Source organism: Pistacia vera, unplaced genomic scaffold (assembly GCF_008641045.1).
Source record: "Pistacia vera cultivar Batoury unplaced genomic scaffold, PisVer_v2 Contig293, whole genome shotgun sequence".
Classification (NCBI taxonomy): Eukaryota; Viridiplantae; Streptophyta; class Magnoliopsida; order Sapindales; family Anacardiaceae; genus Pistacia; species Pistacia vera.
In genome coordinates this window covers 208,311-225,347 of record NW_022196105.1, presented here as the reverse complement: position 1 = coordinate 225,347, position 17,037 = coordinate 208,311, and the positions used below count along the sequence as shown (strand labels likewise).

The 17,037-nt window shown below is 35.8% G+C and overlaps 3 protein-coding genes and 1 pseudogene across 3 annotated transcripts; all 4 read right to left on the bottom strand.

The window, feature by feature from the left end:
• Positions 1 to 3,895: 3,895 nt before the first annotated feature.
• On the bottom strand, positions 3,896 to 7,025 carry LOC116135056. The gene is made up of 2 exons (XM_031420758.1): positions 6,690 to 7,025; positions 3,896 to 4,240 (listed from the first exon to the last, which is right to left on the bottom strand). Exons 1-2 carry the CDS (start codon positions 7,023 to 7,025, stop codon positions 3,896 to 3,898), a joined length of 681 nt encoding a protein of 226 aa, XP_031276618.1.
• A 1,481-nt stretch (positions 7,026 to 8,506) lies between these two features.
• LOC116135035 (probable aspartic proteinase GIP2) lies at positions 8,507 to 9,901 on the bottom strand. The gene has a single exon (XM_031420740.1). It carries the CDS (start codon positions 9,872 to 9,874, stop codon positions 8,606 to 8,608), a length of 1,269 nt encoding a protein of 422 aa, XP_031276600.1. The 5' UTR covers positions 9,875 to 9,901; the 3' UTR covers positions 8,507 to 8,605.
• A 2,102-nt stretch (positions 9,902 to 12,003) lies between these two features.
• LOC116135055 lies at positions 12,004 to 13,562 on the bottom strand (annotated as a pseudogene).
• LOC116135031 (probable aspartic proteinase GIP2) lies at positions 13,511 to 14,983 on the bottom strand. Its single transcript, XM_031420737.1, has one exon. It carries the CDS (start codon positions 14,895 to 14,897, stop codon positions 13,671 to 13,673), a length of 1,227 nt encoding a protein of 408 aa, XP_031276597.1. The 5' UTR covers positions 14,898 to 14,983; the 3' UTR covers positions 13,511 to 13,670.
• Positions 14,984 to 17,037: the final 2,054 nt, after the last annotated feature.

Here is a 17,037-nt window from a genome sequence, read left to right as displayed (position 1 = left end):
TTAATTGCAATTCTAAAATAATATTAAGACACAATCAATAAGTATAATTAACATAAATTCACAAAAATTTAAATTTTATAAAAAATAAAAATAATTCCATTATGTAAATAGAATTCAAATGTAGTGAAATTAAAACAAACAATTTCCAAAAAAAACTAACGTACTGCCACATTCCAAAACCGAGAAGGATTGATAATCTTATCCTAAGGTCTTTATCTAACTTGTAATTAACCCTAGGCAAGGAACTTCCATTTTTGTGATGTTTCTTACATGGAGGACTCTATAGATGCACCAACGTCTTTTTGGCACCCCAATCTATGTACTCCTTGATGTAGTGTGACTAAATGTCGATAATCTTTATTGTCATTTAAGGTTTTGAACTTCAGCTTGTTCCAAACCAGATCAAGGAGACAACGAGACTAAGGTAACCAAGAGTCTCTCTAAGGACTTTTATTTCAACTCATCTTCTTAATCCCCCTATCTAGACAATTCCTGAATTTTCATTCACATGAATGAATGATTTACAAGTTGCACCAACTCATCCTTGTGTTCTTAATATTAAGAGATGTGTTGTAGAGTTCTAATCATGTTCATAACCCTTTCCTTTTGGAGGGTGTTCTAGCAGCCATTGCACGTCTTAACGTAACATTTTTCTGTAACAAATAAAAAAAAAAACTATTTATTTATCAAATAAAGGTTGATATATTTGATAAATAATATATACTGTGTATGCTTAATAACAAAATTTGACTCATAATACAAACACCAAGTATGCATTTTATTCTTACAAAAGAAAAAAAAAATTTAAACACTTCACGCGCTCTCACGGCCACCCAGAGTAGTCACGCGCTGCACGGGCCGATCAGGGTTCTCCACGCGCTCACACTGAATTCGGGTCGACTTGACCGTTTCACCTTTAACCTAGTCAATTTGACCCGATTTGACAATGGCTTTGCGTCCTTTTGGTAAATCAACCAATTCCCATACTTGGTTTGATTTCATAGACTCCAATTCTTCTTCCATTGCTTTCATCCATTTTTCCTTAGAAGGGCAATTGAGAGCCTCATTTAAATTCGTTGGCTCTTCTTCATCTTGTGGAGTAACTAGAAAAATTTCCCCCTCAATCTCAAATCGTCAACGTGGAACTTGTTTCCTGTTTGATCGACTTATTAGAGATTGATTGGTGTTACTCCCACTTGGACCAGCTATCATAGTTGGATCGTCAGTGGAGAATGATGGAAGATTTGAAACTCATTCATCAACTTCCATATTGCTCCCACTGGGATGTAGTATAACCAACTGATTGTCGGCAACAAAATTGCCTTGGTCTTGTGTTTCATATAGAAACAAGTATTGACCTATCTCTCCCTTCTTAGGAAAATCGGTTTCTAAGAATGTGACATCTCGTGATTCAAACTCAATGATGCTACCCCTTTCTTGTTTTCCTATGAAGACGTATGAATGTTCTGAGTATCTTATGAAGATACATTTCTTCCCCCTTAGACCTAATTTTCCATATTTATGGGAATGATTATGAACATAGGCATCCCCATGGCTTTAAGAGACTCAAATCGGATCTCCGATTTGTCCATAACTCATATGATGTAGTAGTAATAGATTTGGAGGGTACTCAATTGAGGATATATGTGGCAGTCAATAAGGCATCACCCCAAAAGGTGATGGGCAAGTTTGCTTGTGCCATCATAGACCTCATCATCTCAAGTAGGGTTCTATTTCTTCGTTCTGTAACACCATTTTGTTGCAGAGTTCTTGGAATAGTTAATTGACGTTCTATTCCCATTTCATCACAAAAATTTCTGAACTGATAAAATAAATATTCACGACCTTAATCAGTTCGTAGAACTTTTATCTTTTTGTCTAATTGATTCTCAACTAAGTTTTTAAACTTCTGAAAGCATTATAAAGCTTTTGATTTTTGAGAAATAAAAAAACATAACCATATCGAGTAAAATTATCTATAAATGTGATGAAATAAGCAGCCCCATGTCTAGCCCTCACATTCATTGGAGCACATATGTCAAAATGAATTAGTTGCAATAGAACTTCAACTCTTATCGCTTTTCCAAATGGTTTTCTTCCTGTTTTTCCAGCTAGGCAATGTTCACTAGTAGTCAATTCTACTTTTGTTAAGGATCCTAACAAGCCTTATCTTGCTAGTATATTCATTCGTTGTTAGCCAATATGGCCAAGTTGTGTATGTCATATATTCACATCATCATTATTGGAAGATGTAATGAAGGAAAAACAAACATTACTATAATTATGAGCAATGTCAAGTACTATAAAACCATCAGAAATATAACCACAACCATAGTATGTTGTGTCCAAAAATAAATGGACACCAGTACTGGAAAAGTTTAAATTAAAACCAAGTTTAATAAGTTCTAACACGGAAATCAAATTTCAACGAATATCGGGTGCATATAACATGTCATGTAGGTATAGGATTCGACCACCATGCACGATCATTTTGCATGTGCTGATCCCTTTAACTTCCACTTTTGAATTGTTACCTATATATATCCATTTTGATTCCCGTGGTATTCTTCGAAACTCCACGAAAGCACTCCTATCTTTCACTATGTGGTCTATTACTGCTAAATCTACAGTCCACAAAGGATAAGATTAAGTTAGAAAAACAGAACTGAAAACATTTATATAACTTACTTGTGCAAACAAGTAATTTACCTTCTTCGGCTTGCTACAATTGCGAGCATAATGTCCCTTGTTGCCACAGTTATAGCATTTCACATTTGTCATGTTTCTCTTCCTGGCAGGATGTTTTCCTTTTCCGTGTTTAAAAAACTTTCTCTTCTTCCCTTGAGCCTTATCATTACTGCAATTTCTTTGGGATCCACCTTGGAATTTACGTTTAAATCCCTTCCCACCATGTGAATTGGAACCAGTCATATACACATCAGTATTTGCCTTACTCACATTAAGGCAATCTTCTTCCAGTTCCAAATGTCGTGTGGCATCTTCTAAATTTCTGATGCCCTCATTGTGGTAAGGTGTATTTTCCCGTGTTCCCAATTTTGAGGCAATGATCTTATGACAGCTTGAACCTGTTGTTCATCAGTTAGGACATGACCTGCATCTCTCAACTCACTAATCATGTTTGACAAGTGCCGTAAGTGTACTCTCATAGTATGTTCAGGCTTTTTCTTATATGTGCCAAACTTGATAGTAAGTGACCGGAGTTTGGGAATGGACGTACCGCCAAACTTTGTAGCAAGGGCGGACCACATGTCCTTTGCTAATTCGTAATCTCGGTACTTTTTTATGAGATCATTGTCTATGCTGCTCAACAAAGTGATGCGAGCAGTGGAATTCTTCTTCTTCCACATGTCATAAGCTGCACGGTCTCTTCTATGTTGAGCCGTGACTTCTTCTTTAGATTTTTTCATGGTCGTGGTAATAGCTTCAAGAACCTCTTGTTCTTCCAAGACATATTGGATTTTCATGCTCCATATCTCATAATTTTTGCTATTAAATTTTTCTCCTTTATTAAGTTCGACGACAATGTTCTTAGATGCAGATGCCATTTTTAAAAAAATTACACATTGGATAATGCATGTTATTCAATGCTCGGAACATACATATTTATTTAATTAATTATACCAATAATAATTGTATATTAGATTTGGAATCAAAAGTTAACAATGTCAACAATCATCATCCAAAATTCCAATTTCCAATTATCATAGATATAATTAATTGCAATTCTAAAATAATATTAAGACACAATCATATAAGTATAATTTAACATAAATTCACATAAAAATTTAAATTTTAATAAAAAATAAAAATAATTCCATTATGTAAATAGAATTCAAGATGTAGTGAAATTAAAACAAACAATTTCCAAAAAAAACTAACTGTACTGCCACATTCCATAAACCGGGAAGGATCTGATAATCTTTATCCTAAGGTCTTTATCTAACTTGTAATTAACCCTAGGCAAGGGAACTCCCAATTTCTTGTGATGTTCTTTACGAGTGGAGACTCCTATAGATGCATCGACCGTCTTTTTGGCACCCCAATCTATGTACTCCTTGATGTAGTTGTTGACTAAACATCGATAATCTTTATTGTCATTTTTAAGGTTTTGAACTTTCAGCTTGTTCCAAACCAGATCAAGGAGACCAACGAGACTAGGGTAACCAAGAGTCTCTCTAAGGACTTTATATTTCAACTCATCTTCCTTTAATCCCCCTATCTAGACAATTTCTTGAATATTTTCATTCACATGAATGAAATGATTTACAAGTTGCACCAACTCATCCTTTGTGTCTCTTAATATTAAGCTATGAGTTTGTAGAGTTCTAATCATGTTCATAACCCTTTCCTTTTGAGCGGGTGTTCTAGCAGCCATTGCACGTCTATAACGTAACATTTTTCTGTAACAAATACAAAAAAAAACTATTTATTTATCAAATAAAGGTTGACTATATTTGATAAATAATATACATACGTGTGTATGGCTTAATAAAAAAATTTGACTCATAATAACATACCAAGTATGCATTTTATTCATTACAGCAAAGAAAAAAAAAATTTATAACACTTCACGCGCCCTCATGCGCTTGCACTCGCCGGTTAGGGTTCTCCACGCGCCTCACACTGAATTTGGGTCGATTTGACCTGTTTCACCTTTAACCTGGTCAATTTTGACCCGATTTGACCTGTTAACTTTGTTTGACCTTATGGGTCGGGCGTTGATCGGGTTTGACTAACCTGTTTGGCCATATGGGTCGGGGTTGACCGAGTTTGACCATTACCGGGTTTGACTAACCCGTTTGATGTACTGGGTCAAATCCGCAGGCCAACTTGACCCATTTTATTTTGGTTTTTGGGTTGGGCCGGAGATGAATATATAGGGTTGTAAGTATGGCTAACACAAATCAAAACGTAGCTCAGTGGTTAGGGAGTTGGGCTTTATTCTGGAGACTTGGGTTCAAGTTTCACCCATAGTTAGTAAATACGGGTACGGTAAAAAAACGGTACGGGAATGATACGGCAAACGGTGAAAAATACGTTTATAAAAATTTGGCTTTAAAATTCAAATACGTGAAAAATACGGTACGGGTATATATGGGTTTAATGCGGTATATTGTCAATAATACGTTTTGAAAAATATGACAATATTAATCCTAATTTTAATACTTTTTATGATCATTGAATTAATCATTCTCTATTTTTCCTTATAGGTGTATGATTTATATCTTTTTTAATTACAATATTTTAGTTTATAAAAAATATATTATTTGATTCGTAATCAATTATTACAAATATTATAGAAGCGGACCAATTATTAAATAAAACAAACAATTTTATTTGTCATTAAATTGAAGAAGATGAAGATAAGACGAAGAGTGGTGTTTGTTGAAGAATATTTGAAGAGGAAGAGAGGTAGAGACGCCAAAAAAGAGAAGAAGAGAGGAAGAGGGCACAAAAAAAAGAGAGGAAGAGGGCCCCAAAAAACAGAAGGAGAGAGGAGGCGGGCGCAGAAAAGAGAAGAAGAGAGGAAGAGGACGCCAAAAAACAGAAGGAGAGAGGAGGTGGGCGCAGAAAAGAGAAGAAGAGAGGAAGAGGGCGCCAAAAAGAGACTGACGTCGCTTTGAGTAAAAAGAGACTAAGCATAAAACGACGTCGTTTTGATCAAATTTCACCTAAAACGACGTCGTTTTGGCTCATTAAATAACAAAATTTTATTTTAAAAAATACGACCAAATTATACGGGAATTATATGAGAATTATACAGTTAGGGCATATAATTCGTGTATAATTCAACTGTGCTTATAGAATCTAGGAATTCGAGTTTTATACCCGAATTATACGGCTGGGCGTATAATTCGCGTATAAAACGCGAATTTACTCTCACCACCCGCATTGGTTTTCATTGTTTTTTTATTATTAAAAAGAGTAAAACAAATGACAAGTCATTTATAAGGCTGAAATTAAATCGACTTGTCGGTCCTTGTCATCTTCTACCTCTGTCCGGGTCTGTAACTTGGTACCCGACCCGGAAATCAACCCATACAAAACCCGAAACTTTAAAGAGGCATAACTAAGATATTTTAACTCCGTTTTTTATGATTCAAAAGCCATTTTCTTCATTATTTCATAAGGAATCTAATAATCTAATTATCATTACTAGAAAGACAACTTTTTACGCACAAACATTAAAATTTCATAACTGCATTTAAGTAACAAGCAACATGCTTTAACATAATAGTACGAATTTAAAACAATATAAACCACGACTCTGATACCATTGTAGAAAAAAAAATCAGAATAACAAATATTCTAAAGTAATCCCAAGATCATGTTCATAGTCACTCATTGCAATCACATTTTTTACATAAACGAATTACAATGTATTTACACAGCATAAATACCTCTTCTCCTTAACTCTGAAGCAAAAATTGAATCTGGAGAGAAAACTATTGTAGAGTTTTTCCTTTAACTATTTTCACAGAGAGAGAGAGAGTGTATGTATTTTTTTTTTAAAGAATAAACTTTTCTTTATATATGAGCGACGGTTATCGAAAAACTACCTTTGGCAGTTTCCACATCACACGCCGTTTTGGTTAATCCATCATGAGTGCTCACCTTTATCCAATAGATAACAATGATGTATTTAATGGAACAACTTTTCCACTCACTTTAATGGAGGTTACACCGATGAAGTATTCCACCGATTCGTCGCCTAGAAAGAAACCACTGGTCGTTGCCACAAGATTAATGAGAAGTGGGGTATAGGTGAGAGACTTAGAGGCATCAAGAAGAACATAAGCTCCATCACCAAAAATGATGACACCGTTAGAACTTGAAGAAGAGATCAAGCAAATGGCGAATTTTCTATCAAAGGTAAATGCAGCGGCAAACTGATGAGAAGGAAGCCCAACTTTACCCCGTGCAAGGCCGACAACAACCGTAACACCGGTGGCAAGGCCATTTGCAATAAAATTTGGAGCACAGGTAAAGATGAAGTTTGGCATCGAAACCACGTTGCCAAGATTAAACCCATTTCTGGATTGGACAGATACAACATCTTGACCTAGTTGACCATCTGTGCCCCATATTGTGGCGGGGTTGTCAAGGCCGATACTACATATGTTACATCCACAAGCTCTAGCTCTAGCAAGAGAGCACTAAGCTGAGCCACAGTGGGCCGGTTTATAGGAAGATGAAACGAAACCGCTTTCACAAATGACCCAGAGAGAAAATTATTAGCGAAATCGACAATTACTCGTGTTATCCATCACTATATTTACACCACTTATAAATATTTTTTCTCTACCAAATCTTTACCACTAAAACAATAAATATTGACTCACAGTCCAATTTTATAAACTTTTTTTTACAATCTCGATATGACAACTTGCAATTAGTCAATTCGTAATTGGACAGACAGGACTCATAGCGAGCAAACGAGACCCATTTACGAGCTAACTAATTATAAACTATCACGACGAGATTGTAAGAGAAAACTTGTGAAATTGAATTGTAATTGTAATATTATTTTATTAAAATGATTAATAATTAATAATTAAAAAATCTATGTGACAACAATATATGAATTTGATAGTACAAGTGACATGATACACAGTAGTACCATAGTCCGTAGATGTACTCCTGAGATTAGGGGACTTCAAAAGCGGTTAACCGGCTTTTCTAAACCGAACTGGATTTTTGGTTCGGGAAAATTCCCGAACCGAAACCGAACCAGTTTTAGGGAAAACCGGTTTTCCCTTTTTTTTTTATAAAACTTTTTTTTTTTTAAATTTTATCCTAAATTTAATTGTAAATATAGATAATACATTGGGAACTAAGAAAAAAAATTTGGGTTGGGATTTTAGATTGAGTGAATTAGAGATTTATTTTAGTTTAGGTATATATATATATATTTGAAAAACCAGTTTAGAAAACCGGTTTTCGGTTAACCGTTTCTAATTTCTTCCGAACCGGTAACCGAACCGAAAATTCAGTTTTTTGAATTTTTTGAACCATAACTGAACTGTTTTTTTAGTTAACCGGTTTTTCGATTCGGTTCGATTTTTACATTTTTTTAGCACCCTCACCTGAGATGGCTATATTATATTCATAAATATGCCTCGCGGCGCGGTGGAGACGTCCATCATGGCGACCTGGGCTTGTATAGATATTCATGTTGATGTGTCAATTGTCAAACCTTTGACCTTGACCAAATCCAACTTTGTCCTAATCCCCATTATTTTATTTTCTAAATTATATGATCAAATCCATATCTCGCAGTCAACTAGTCAACTTTGTATACTCTGGCTCGTAGGCGTGGTTTTTTAATACAAGTGGTTTTCTACATGAAACAAGAAGCACTGAGGCAGGGGACATTTTTTAATACTGGTAATTAATAATAAAAACAAAAATGTTTGTAAAGTAATTAAAACTACTTTATTTTTTTTATATATTTAGTTGTATTTGAGGTTCTGATTTTCTATGCTTAGTAATTAAAAATGCCCATTGGTCCATGACCATTTATTCATAGAAAAAATCTGACAGACAGATTAAAAGGTACAATAAATATAAAGTCCCGTATGCATTAATTGGATGTAAAGTTGAAGTTGGAACAAGTGGTCTGCCGGAACAGCAACGAAGAACTGAACCCAAGTCTTGAAGTTGCTATATCAAACTGTAGAAGATTGTCTTCCAGCTGATGCCCTCCAATAACAATGGAAGTTCTAGGGTTCACCCCTCCATCCACAAACCCTAGGCACACCACGTCTTTGCTCACCTGCACCATAGAATTTGCTCCATAAATACTCCAAATCACGCTTTTACTTTGCAAAACAAGATCGATTTGAGGTACAGCCGGTCCAACACGTGTACTGCCAATGCCTTTTGAGCTAAAACAAGCCCCAAAAGGTGCAACCGGCGTCACTCTGGTGAAGTTTCCCATCTCTTTGACAAAAGCTGAAATGAAAGCATTGTAGATTGAAGTTTCCATGACTGTGTATGGATTAACGGTGCTTATCTTTGTTCCACCAAACCCTACACTGTCAATGGTTAGCAATGTGGAATTCAACGGAACAGCTTTTCCGTTAACTTTAATTGTGGTTACACCGATGAAGTATTCCACTGAAGGATCGCCTAGAAAGTAACCGGAGGCAGTACTGACAGGGTTGATGAAAAGTGGGGTGTAGGTAAGAGACTTAGATACATCAACGTTTGGAAGAAGAACATAAGGTCCATCACCGAAAAAGATGACACCATTAGAAGTTGAAGAGGAGCTCAAACAAACGGCGAATTTTCTATCGAAGCTGAAAGTAGCAGCGAATTGTGAAGGAAGTCCAATTTTACTACTTCCAAGGACGGCTACACCAGTTACACCATTAGCAAGGCCTTCTAGGAGAAAAGTTGCACCACAAACGAAGATAAGACTAGGCGCAGAAACGACCCTACCAGGATTAAACCCATTTGTGGATTGAAGAGACAAGATATCTTGGCCTAAATCACCATGTGTGCCCACATATGTGACAGGGTTATCGGGGCCAAGACCACATATGTTACCTCCGCAAGCTTTAGAGCTAGCGAGAGAGCACTGAGCTGAACCACAACGGGCGGGTTTATATGAAGATGACACAAAATCTTTTTCGCAATCAACCCAAAGAAAATTACCACCGAGATCAACAAGTAATTTTACGGGGACCAAAGGGGTTCGTTGGTTGATGTGGGTAACATATTGAAGAGTGGCGGTATCTTTAGAGACCGGAAGAACAAGGGCTTTGGGACGAAAAGAAGTTTGGGCTATGGTGGAAGATATAAAGAAGAGAAGAGAACATAAAAGAAGAAAATTGGAGGAGAGAACCATTTGGAATTGGATGTAGTGATCAATGTGTTTTGGTAGTAATGATGAAAAGAGGCTTTGCGCAACTGAATATTTATAGGATTTTGAAGACGTTATCGTTGTAGGCAAGTGGTTTTTGGGCTGGGTCATGGTGGGCTAAGAGAAGTCAAAGACGGCAACCTGGCTCATCCAGCTGTGCTGCGGACTTTGACTACGGTGTGCACAGGGATTCTTCCTTCCATGCAACTTATATACGTTTAACCAAGTGAATGTCGTATAAATATTGTTAAAATTATTCAGATTAACGATACTTGTAATTTTGTTATGTATATTGAAAAATTTGGTTAACCCTCCCAATAGTTTATTTCAAATTTTGCCCATTTGTTAGTTGTTTGTATACATGTATGTCATTGGAGCTAGGTCAATGATTGATGAGGTTAGGGAATGAGAAGAGGAAATATTTGAAGGGCAAAACTGAAAATGGGAATTAAATAGAACGAGATTAGTATTATAAGGACAATACTTGTTTTATGATATCAGTTTTTCCGTGGAATGAAAATATTAAACAAAGCTAATTAGGGTGTCGGCAGTGTTAGCTAAAATCGCATAATTCATAAACATGATTCTAACATGTATTATAATGTATAAATAGAGAACTCTTGTATATTGAAAAACACACACTTGAATATATAAATTTATTGGTTACATTTCTCCCTAGAAATCTAACAATTGGTTTTATGATTTTTTTCAACTTCTTGTGGTTTACTGACGTTAGGTTATAAAACCTTTAATTTAAGTTACCTAAAAGAATATTAACTTTGCCTTCAGATATCCTTTAATTAATTATTCCATGAGAATACATATAGTATATATTTGGATCACCTATAACAATTTTTTAAAGTAAATATATAAATTATTAACCGGCAGGCTTTAGCATGATTAATTTCAACTGATTTCATATTTTATAATGTGCTACATGTATATTATAGATGAACTGTTTGGCGGTAGTCTCTTTCATGATAAGAACCTTTGAATATTGGATAAGTTATTTTCGTATAACATTTGGATAAGATTAGTTAGAAAAAAGATTATATGAGGGCCTTGACTCTTTTGTCCATATATACATCAACATAAATAGACGTTATAAATTAGTGCAATTAATACAAAAATATCGTGTCATTATCATAATCTTAAATCTTGGCTCCGTTTGGTTAGTTAGCATTATATGCTATTTAGCATTTTTGGAAAATAAGATAGGATTCTAAAAAGTTTTTGGTATGTTTTTAATGGTATTTTCTAAAAATATTTAGATTATTGTAACTCCTTAGGTTTGTTAATTTAATTAAACACCCCACCAATAAGAGTTTATAAATTGATAAAACACCTCATCCATCCACATATTACCAACAGCCGGCTACCACTGTTGGAAGGTGGTTAGAATTGTCGAAATGGTGCACGACTGGTTGGATTTAGCTGGTCGTGCATCGATTTGGTATTTTCAGCCAAATCTATCGTGGATCTAACAGAAAACAATCAGATTTACAGCCATAGATTTGGTCATTGACGGTCAGATTGGCGTCGTTGATGCTAACGACGGCCAAGATATGTCTATCGTCAATGGCTAGATCTAGCCACTGACGGCCAGATCTTTGGTCGTATATCTAGTTATTATAGTAGATCTGACTGGAAATGAACAATTTAGTTCACAACCGACGACATTCAACTGATTGTTATGGCGGTGCCTGCTGACGGCTTGGGTGGATAGGGGTATTTTTTTAATTTTAAAACTTTATTGAAAAAAGTAATTGTTAATGTTTGAGTTAAGTAAGATATAATTGAATTTTGAAGAATTTAAATGAATGTCTTTTTTGGTTTTTAGAATAAGATAATAGAGTGGGATAGGGGAACAAAAGTGTGCCAAATGGACCCAGCGCAGCATATGCTCAATACTTTAACTTTGGTTTAGTTATGATTTTCTCTATTTTTGGAGTCTTATTAAACAACAACAAGCACATCAAATTATAAGAGAAATAATAGAGATCAATAGGTTGAGCCTCAAGAAACTAAACATAACTAACCCTGATTAATTGAGTAGTTCATAGAAAATCTTAGATATTATTCAAGAGGTCTTTAATTCAAGTTTTTTCGATTGCTAATAAGAAAAACTATGAAACTTTCACTTGGCGTACTTTCATTCAGATCCCGGAGGATTAGTTGTGATAAAACAAAAGCAACTTTATGCAGTGGATGTGAAGTTGAAGTTGGAGCAAGTTGTTCGCGGATCAATAGCGAAGAGCTGAACCAAGCCTAGAAGTCGATAAATCAAACTGTAGAAGATTATCTGCGAGTCGATATCCTCCAACAACAATGGAACTCCTTGGTCTCACACCTCCATCAACAAAACCAGGGACAACACATCATCGCTAACCTTAACCATTGAATTCGCTCCAAAAATAGCCCAGTACACATTCTGTTCTGCAAAAGATCGACCTGAGGTACAAACTGGTCCAACACGCGTGCTGCCAATGCCTTTCGAGCTAAAACGGGCCCCAAAAGGCACAAAGGAAACGACAGCAGTGCTTGATGGGTTGATGAAAAGTGGGGTGTATGAAGAACCAGACACATCAATGTTTGGAAGAAGAAGAACATAAGGTCCATCGCCGAAAAAGATGACACCATTAGAACTTGATGAGGAGCTCAAACAAATGGCGAATTTTCTATCAAAACTAAAAGCAGCAGCAAATTGGAAAGGAAGTCCAATTTTATTTCTTCCAAAGCCAGCGATCCCTTAACACCTTTTGCATGGCCTCCTAAGAGATAATGTGGACGGCAGACGAAGAGAAGGTTAGGCACTGAAACTGCCCTGCAGGGATTAAACCCATTGGTAGACCCGGTGGACACAAAATCTTGGGCGAGGTCACCATAGATGTCGTATCGTTTGTGATGGAGTTCTCCGGGCGGTGACCGCATAGTTGGTTACCTCTGCAAAGTTTAGACCTTGCAAGAGAGCATTGAGCAGAGTGACAGGGGATTGCTCTATAGGTAGAGGATGTATAATAAAAAGCGCAATCAACCCAGAGAAAATCACCACCAAGATGAATATCTAGTGTTACCGGGACAAGAGGGCTCCTTTCTTGATTTGGGTAAGGTATTGAGGAGTAGCGCTGTCTTGGAGACCGGAAGAAGAATGGCTTTTAAGTATTTTGCCTTTCTCTTTTGATGTAATTTGTGTTTTTGAGAAATTTTATTTTCATATTTTCTTCCCGATAAATGCAAGAGCATGTGCATGAAGCAGTTGATAAATGATGTTCAGAAGTCAAGTGAATTCGAGAAATGGATGGCATAAACCCGATAAACAAGTAGGCTATTGTTGAGGCAGAGGTAAAATTAGCTTAAGACGGTTAACAGAGATGAGATACATCATGATCATAGTTATATTTATCAAACTTTTTGGTACTTGTCCCCCGATCAAGTTCATTATTTTCTTAGTGATAAGGATTAAAGAGTCATCTTTTGAATTTCCGACCCAAAACTATATTGTGAATCGTGGTTTATCAATTACTTTTTAATCAAACCCTCTCTGTTTACTGATAAGTATTTGGGCTAGAGGCATTAAATTTTGCCAACACTGCTATAAAATAGTGAGAAAGACACCAAATATAATAATGAATGACTTTAAAGTCAATCAAAAACATATCCACAAACCTGACATCTCACATCAACAAAATGGACCCGAAATAATCAGCTAATTCAATGGATTATAAACAGAAAATTCTTTTCTTCATACAAGTAAGAAAGAGTTAAGTGTAATTTCAAAACTTTACAACGATTCTTGAAGCATAAAATCCGCGGCAAAAATAGAACAACTTGTGGGTCTCAAAGACCTAAATCCTAGCATGGACGTACCCAAATCAAATTCCAAAAGATTTTCCTCCAATTGAGCTCCACCTAACACAATTGAGCTCGTCAACTCCGACCCACCGTCCAAGAAACCCAAACACATAACCTCCTGGTTCACCCGAACCATAGAATTCGCCCCGTGTATCCTCCATTTCACCATCTCACTTTGTAACACTAAATCAATCACCGGCACTAACGACTCATCAATGCCCTTTGAGCTAAAGCAGAGCCCAAATGGTACCACGGGTTCCACCGCAGTCATGTTCCTAGAACCAGCTGCTGACTTGTAAGCTTCGGTAAATGTGGCGTAAATTGAGCTCTCCATGGTGGTATAAGGAACATTTGTGCTCAATTTTGTCATTCCTTTGTCACCAAGCAACAATTGGTTGGAACCAATTTTGATGGATTTGACATTGATGAAGTAGTCTTGTGACGAACCCCCAAGGGGAGTGTACATAAGAGACTTGGTTGTTTCAGTGCCAAAGATTGAGTCTTTAGGCCTGTTGCTGTGAGAAAATATAAGACCATTTGATGATGATAAGCACATAAAGAACCTTCTGTGGTGGCCGACCGCCGTGGCGAGCTGTGACGGTAGTGAAATCGGACCTCGTCCGAGGCCCAACATGCCTTTGACGCCACTTGCCAAGCCTTGAAGAAGGGAAGCCGGCGCGCAAGAGAAGAGAAACTGGTCAACGGTGGTGATTAACGGGTCTAATTTTGACCCATCCGCGGATCGAAGAGCTATGGTATCCTCCACCAACTCCCCTCTTGAAGCCAATCCGATGTTACCGTTTTCTGGAAAAACATCACACGCCTTACCTCCAACATCACGGGCGGCTCCGGTTCCTGTTCGTGAACACTGGATCGACTGATTGGGGATGACACGACGAGATAAAGAGACTAACCCAGAAGCACAATCGACCCAGATCAAAGGACCACCAAGATCAACAACAAGCTTGATGGGGGCCAGTGGAGAACCGTGATGAATCGTGGTAATGTACTGTAAAGTTGATACATCTTTGATGATGGGGAAGACTATAGAACTTGGAAGCAATTCATCATCAAAACTCTGAACCTCAAGTATGTTTGAAAGGAAGAAAAAGCAAGAGAATAGAAGGAAGATCTGATAAATTGAAGAAGAAGCCATGGAATGAAAGTAAAGCTACAGAGAGGATAAAATCAATTGGTGTTCTAAATGGGATGCGGAGAGGCGACGCAGTCGATGTGTTTTGAGCTGGGGGATAAGGTTCTGGGAATTTTAATATGAGAAATGCTGACTAGGTTGAATAGTTGTGATAAGTACACTCAGAGATGCCTAATGTTTATCCACTTGCTTTTGCACGTGATTTGAGTGGGTTTCATTTCATATGTTGAGACAAATATCTAGGTGGCAGTTTTTGTAATGTTATGAAATAAAAGAGAACCCTCCAATTTATTTTAGAGAAAACAACGGATTCCCACCGAGGTTTAGAGAAATCTTAAATTGATACTTTGTATTTATTTTAGATTTTTATTTTTAAAGTAATATTATTTTCTTTACTTTAACAGATTTTAGACTTCTCACTATAATGTAGCACGCTAAAATGCGTCAAACGTTTTCTTCGATAGAAAATGGGATTATATTAGCAAAAAACGATTCACATTATCGTCTAAACAGATAGTTTTGGGCTTTTTCGACCAATTTTAAAGTTCAAAATAACTTTCGAGACCATCGTTAGACTATCCATGACCTTCTTCACAAAACTCATACCTTCATTTGTCAATTTTATTCACTAATTTTTACCACTTTTAACAGTCACCAACGGTATTAGTTTAAGAGTGAGAATTTAGAAAAAATACAACCAAGAATATCAATTTGAGATTTTGTTAAACCTCATATGGAAATATGTCATTTACTCTTTATTTTATAAGTTTGTTTAGATACCCTATCTATGTGATTTTATTTTATTTTTTTATATCTTGCTTTTGTTGTTATTTAATGTTCGATCTTATAATATCAATGTGAAGGGAATATTAAATGGAAAAAAAAATTATTCTCGTGTAGAAAGTTTACTTTCTGAGTCAATGTTATTAAATGATGAATCATGAGATACATCATCTTGCTTGGGTACATATTAGGTAATGTTTGTAACAAGGCCCAATAGACTGGAAGCCCATGGGCTTTAAGGAACAAAAATTGATACATACAACAGAACACAAAGTGTTTAAAGTGAATCAAATGAATAATTATATATAATGCATTAAGCAGTGAGCTTGCTTGTTGAAATATAAATATTGCCTGGTTTATGTGCATTAGTAGCAACTGCACATGATTTGCCTTGAATTTCCCCTTCATAATTTGGACCAAACTTTGTTTGGTCATATTAAATTAGAGAACCCTCCAACTTAGAGTTAACGACTTTTTCCTACCCAAATAATTGTTTAATGATATTTTCACACCCACAGACTTTTAAAATACTATTTTACTACTCAAATTTTAGGGGTGGGCAAATTTTTAGGGTAGATCTGGAACCGATGGATACCCAAGTGTTGGTTTCGGCTTCTACCTAGAACCCGTGTAACAGGGTAGGTTCTGGTTCCAAAAAATTGTAACTGATATTTTGTGGTTTCGCTTGCGGTTCTGGTTCCAAATCAAAGGAACCGGAATCAGAACTAGGACCAAATTGATATAATAATAAAGAATAGGGTTTTTTTTGATATTTTTCATATCATATAAATATATAAGAAATTTTTTTTTTTTAATCTTAATATCAAAAGTCTTATTAATTTTCATTAAAAGATTAGTTTTTCAAAATATTATTAATATTTAAATTTCATTATTACTTGATTAAGAAATTAATATATATTAAGACATTTACGTTAAATAATAGCTTTTAAATGTCTATTGTCGGTGACAACAAACAATTAAATATTTATCATCAAGCATCAAACATCAAGTAAATATAAACAAATATATTATTTAATGTTTTACATTTAATTGTTAGGGGTGTAATGTAATTTTATAAGAGTTTATTTGTCATTTTTTATTTTTTTTAAATAGAGGGGTAATTGCACTTTCTAGGGTACCCGGAATCGGAAAGGGAACCTGTAATAGAATTCTGGTTCCAAGTTTTATAGGAACCAAAACCGACAGTTACGGATCCAAATCAAAGAAACCGGTTAGTTCCAGTTCCTTTGATTTTGGACGTCCTACCAAATTTATATTTCAGCGACGAACAAAGAGTAAACTTGGTCTAAGCTATTGGGATTTTTTAAGAGAAAAGACCAATAAGTCTTTTGGTGGTGGA